Below are 4,687 nucleotides of genomic sequence, written 5' to 3'. Positions count from 1 at the left end.
AGTTTTATATCTGCCGCTCGGGGCGGCAGCTTCGGTGCTTTTCTGCTCCCACCTTGCAGCCTTAAATAATGCAATGGGGACAGATTTCTAAACTGCCAGCCTAAATGGAGATGAATAATTCAATTAACGACGGCCGCTTCGATTCCGCAGCACAAAGCATGCGTCAAGTGCTCTAGATGCACTCCAAGAGTCCCTTAAGTGATAGATGCCAAAGATAGATGGCTGGCTTCCTTACAGTACTTTTTACAAGTAACAGAGACAAGTCTCAGCGACTCTTGCAAGTCCCAGCAGTTCCAGCAATCGTGTTCATTTTGAGATATGCTGAAATGGTTAGGCGGCCAAAACAGGATCAGGGAGATCTGGATGCAAATCCCAACCTAATCTACTTTGCAGGGCTGTTGCAAAGACAAAAAGAGCAGGAAAAAAGACCATGTACCTGTGGATCTTGGCAGAAGACAGAACAAAAAGCTAACCTAGTAAATAACAAACAAACATCCAGAAAACATAACCACTATTTCACGATATCCAGCTAAAACTTGCTAGCCCACAAAACTTTTTGCTAGCCCACACGTATTTGTGTTACGGCTTTGCAAGGCAGATATGGCCTAAAGAGGGGATGTGGTGGTGGTGGGGGGGACATCATTCTAATTTACAGAAACTCCCAACCTGGACCAGTTTATTACTTCTCACAAGGGACAAGTACAAGACTATTTACAACCCTAACCTCATCCTAGTGAAAAGTATTTCTAACAACTTCAAGTTCCCAATTTCTTGTTTTGCTTAAGATAAACCAAGTAAACACAGGGTATAGATTAACAAAATTTATAGCATTTCTTGTTTCTAATCCTCTCTGTGAATGCAGAATTTTAAATACCCAAATTAGAAACAGGTTCTTAATGTTCAGATCTAAAGTCGAAATTCTAAATCAAGCAGATCTTGAAATCCAGAAGATGAGATAAGGGGGAAGGGGTTCAGGTTTTTGTTGAAATACATGAAATGAGAGACTGAAATGTGGGCTCTGGCCCTTCCCCCCATATCTTGGTATTCAAAGAAGATTTGTGAGGGGACAAAATCACCAAGATAATTAAGATGAAAAAAGACATTTGGATAAGCAACTCCAGGTATATAGCATATGTTGTTCACACAACACATCACAGTCATTGGTAAATGTCTAAATGCAGTTGTGGATTTAGACCACTAGGTCTGTGTTTGATACTATCGTGGAGGAGAAAAGCTCCTTTACGCGCTTTCAATGTCTTCAAAACACAGGGTCTGGCGGGACTTAAAATGGAAGAAGTCAATATGACAAAAAGGACATTGATGTGGTATATGATCACGACTGCCAGAATGACATATGCTCAATGTTGGAAACAAGATAAGGTCCCTGAAATTGGGGAATGGATTAAAAAATTACTTTTTATGGCTGAAATGGATAAAATGACAAGGAAACTTAATAATTTGGAAGTAGAAGAATTTTTTGCAGACTGGAAAGACTTTAAAGACTATTTGGAGAAATACTTTGATGTAAAAGACAATTTACTTTGCTTTGAGAATTATTGAAAATTAAAGGATAGTAGAAAATAGATAAATGTATAAGAATAACAGTTGAAGGATAAGTTACCTGTGGATGTGAATAAGGAGAAAGGTGTCAGCAAGCTGCCAATGTTTTGTTTTCATTCGATGTATGTGTGTGCGCTTGCTTCTATCCCTGTAGAATCGTAGATGCGTATGTCTAGGTAGCTCGCCGAAACAATTATCTAGCTCAAGGCCACAGGTGGAAGCAGAGCTTGTTAGTGCAGGAAGGCTCTCACTAAACACCGTGAGAAGAAGATAACGTGAGAGGCTTGGGACCGTTAGTTCTCAGGCTTAAGGGCGTGCGTGGGAAACCCCGCAATTGGCCCATAGTAGTTTGAATGTTTATTATATGCTTTGCCGTTGCTTTTATCCCTCATTCTGAACAGTGATCCTGTTATGCACCTTCAGCTCTAATAAGGTACCTTTCTTCAAAAGCGTGCTTATTATGATGCAAGGAGGAGTCTGACAAAATGGAGGTAGGAAAAAATTTAAGAATTGGGCTGGAGGTTGGAGCACTGTGGGAAGCCGAGAAGGGGGGGGAGAAAGGGAGGAGGGAAGGATATATAAATGTATAAGCTTTGATATATGTTTGAACTTTTTTCATTACATCCTAATAAATTGTTTTTGGAAAAAAACACACACAGAGTCTGGCAAGAAGTGGCAACCTCTGTGCTAGTTTGGATAACTCCTGGAGCATTCACAACCATATCCCAATATTTGCCAACATACAAAACTACAGGCCTTCACCATGATTATGTCATACAATGGCCACCAATCCAGCTGATCACCTTAACACCTAAAGATACTTAAGCACTCACCGCCAGGACCTCCTGCCTCATAGGGTCTGGGCTGAGGGGCACCATATGGATTAGTAGATGGTTGCCCATAAGGCCCTCCTGGTGCTGGGCCTCCTCCATACATATTCCCTGGGGGGCCAGAGGCTGGGTGGCCATACGGTCCTCCACTAGATGGTGGGCCATATGGACCACCGGGTGCTGGTCCTCCATAGGGGGCCCCAGGAGTTGGCCCACCTCCATATTGGCTGCCTGGATAGCCTTCCTGGGGAGCACCTGGTGATTGTCCTGCAGATCCAGGGTAACCCTGTAGAAGAAGGAAACAGCCATGAGTGACTGAGCAGAGTGCTGGGAACTGGGGGGGGGGGAAACACACCACCACAAGGATTCCCAGATCTCCTGGATAGGCCAAAGATTAGGTTTGGAAGGACAGCAAGAGGGAAGCAGTGGGGACCAGCAAGCACTCAGGGATTGCATATACAAGATACACTGCCCCCAGATTAGCTCTTTATGAGTAGTGATAACAATGAGTAGAGAGGCAACGCTTGGCAGTGGTTCTGGATTGATTATTCTGCAGCAAGATTTACCAGTGTTGATCTGGGACTCTCTGAAAGCAGCGGTGAACTGGGAATGGGTCTCAGTGTTCAGGAGTCTGCCTCATATGGAAATCTCCATCTCTGAGCCAAGTCCCCAGACACTCTTTGCTTCACCCCTCCTTAGAAGACACCGACCAAGTACAGAAATGGTACACAAAGTTGTTTTGTGTTTTGCTGCTGGCATGGAATTTAATTTCCATTGGCAAAATATTTGGGTGCAAACAAGAATCACAGCTCCCAACAAGGCCTTCAGAGGGAAAAAAATATCTTGGCCTGGACCCCAAGGGAAAATCTCAAACAAGCTCTGCAGCAGCCACCCGCCCCAAAGGCCCATGGGATGGATCGCTTTCTGTTTATTTGCTGAACCTGCAGAACAAGAAATGACTGAACCACAATGTCACCCAGCTTTGCTCTAGAGTGTGTAGCTGAACTGACATCTCCACAGAAGAAGAAGAAGAGAAGAAGAGATTGGATTTATACCCCGCCCTTCACTACCCAAAGGTGTCTCAGAGCGGCTTACAAACTCCTTTCCCTTCCCCTCCCCACAACAGACACCCTGTGAGGTGGGTGGGGCTGAGAGAACTCTGACACAAACTGCTCTTACTCAAGGACAGCTGTGCCAGAGCTTGTGACTGACCCAAAGTCACATCAGCAGGTGCAAGTGGAGGAGTGGGGAATCAAACCCGGTTCTCCCAGATTAGAGTCCGCACACTTAACCACTACACCAAACTGGCTCTCATTCATAGGACAACATGCTAATGTCACAGCCCATTCATAGGACAACATGCTAATGTCACTCATAGCCCCAATTAAACTTTAAAGCTAGGCAGCATGGAGGGGGGCAGATGTCCAGATACACCCTGCCAGAGATTTCAAGCAGTAAGATGTCAGGGTGAAAGCTTGCACAGTACAGGATTAAGAACAAACATCTCTTGTCACTCTTCACAGAGAAGGCTAGATCACATGCACACTGAGTTTTACTCTCCCACCTAGCATCTTGCATCTGGAAGGTTTCCCATTGGCTTCACTCTCTATTTCCCCCCCCCCCATTCTTTCCTACTCTCATCTCTACTTTTGAGTACTGTCCTCTTCAACATACATAGTGGTGAGAGCCAGTTTCTTCTAAGGGCCACACCCTTTAGTGTATTCAAATTTTATCTTACCCTTCACCCCAAGTATAAAAGTTCCCCTCTCCTCCACCATTTTTAGCCCCACAACAACCTTCTTAAGTAAATTAGGCTGAGAGAACAAGCAAGTTAGCAGCTTTCTTTATTTAAAACATTTTTATGGTGCTTTTTCCACCTGATCAGAGTCCATAAACCCTTATGGCAGAATGGAGATTTGAACTCAGATCTCCCTGACCTTAGGCTATCTGCTACACCACACCGGCTATCAAGTTCAGCCATCCAGTTCTCTGTCCTGCTAGAACAGTATGAGGAAGCCACTCCTTAAACAGAAAAGCTTTGCATGCAGAAGGTTCAAAGGTTAATCCCCTGGATATCTAGCTAAAAAGATCTCAGGTAGTAAGGTGGAAAAGTTATTTATAGAACACTCTCTGCAGGAGCAACAAAGACAGGTCCCACTCCCTGCCCCAAGGAGCTTCCAGACTGGATCAAACTGTACAGAGTGGGAGAGAAGCAAGTGAAACTAAAGAAGAATGGAAATGTACTGAGACCATATGTGCTTTGCCTTGGTTTTGTCCAAGGAGGAGTGATACATCCA

General features: G+C 44.3%; 1 protein-coding gene across 1 annotated transcript in view; it reads right to left on the bottom strand.

Annotated features, from left to right (window-relative positions):
- PEF1 (penta-EF-hand domain containing 1) overlaps nucleotides 1-4,687 on the bottom strand; it is a 16,101-nt gene that overhangs the window by 10,017 nt on the left and 1,397 nt on the right. The window contains exon 2 of the mRNA XM_015408084.1: nucleotides 2,394-2,676. Coding sequence (XP_015263570.1) covers nucleotides 2,394-2,676 — 283 coding nt within the window. The remainder of the gene's footprint in view (nucleotides 1-2,393; nucleotides 2,677-4,687) is intronic.

The sequence above is a fragment of the Gekko japonicus genome, unplaced genomic scaffold (genome assembly GCF_001447785.1).
Source record: "Gekko japonicus isolate JY-2015 unplaced genomic scaffold, Gekko_japonicus_V1.1 scaffold36, whole genome shotgun sequence".
NCBI classification, from domain to species: Eukaryota; Metazoa; Chordata; class Lepidosauria; order Squamata; family Gekkonidae; genus Gekko; species Gekko japonicus.
This window is presented reverse-complemented; position numbering and strand designations above follow the sequence as displayed.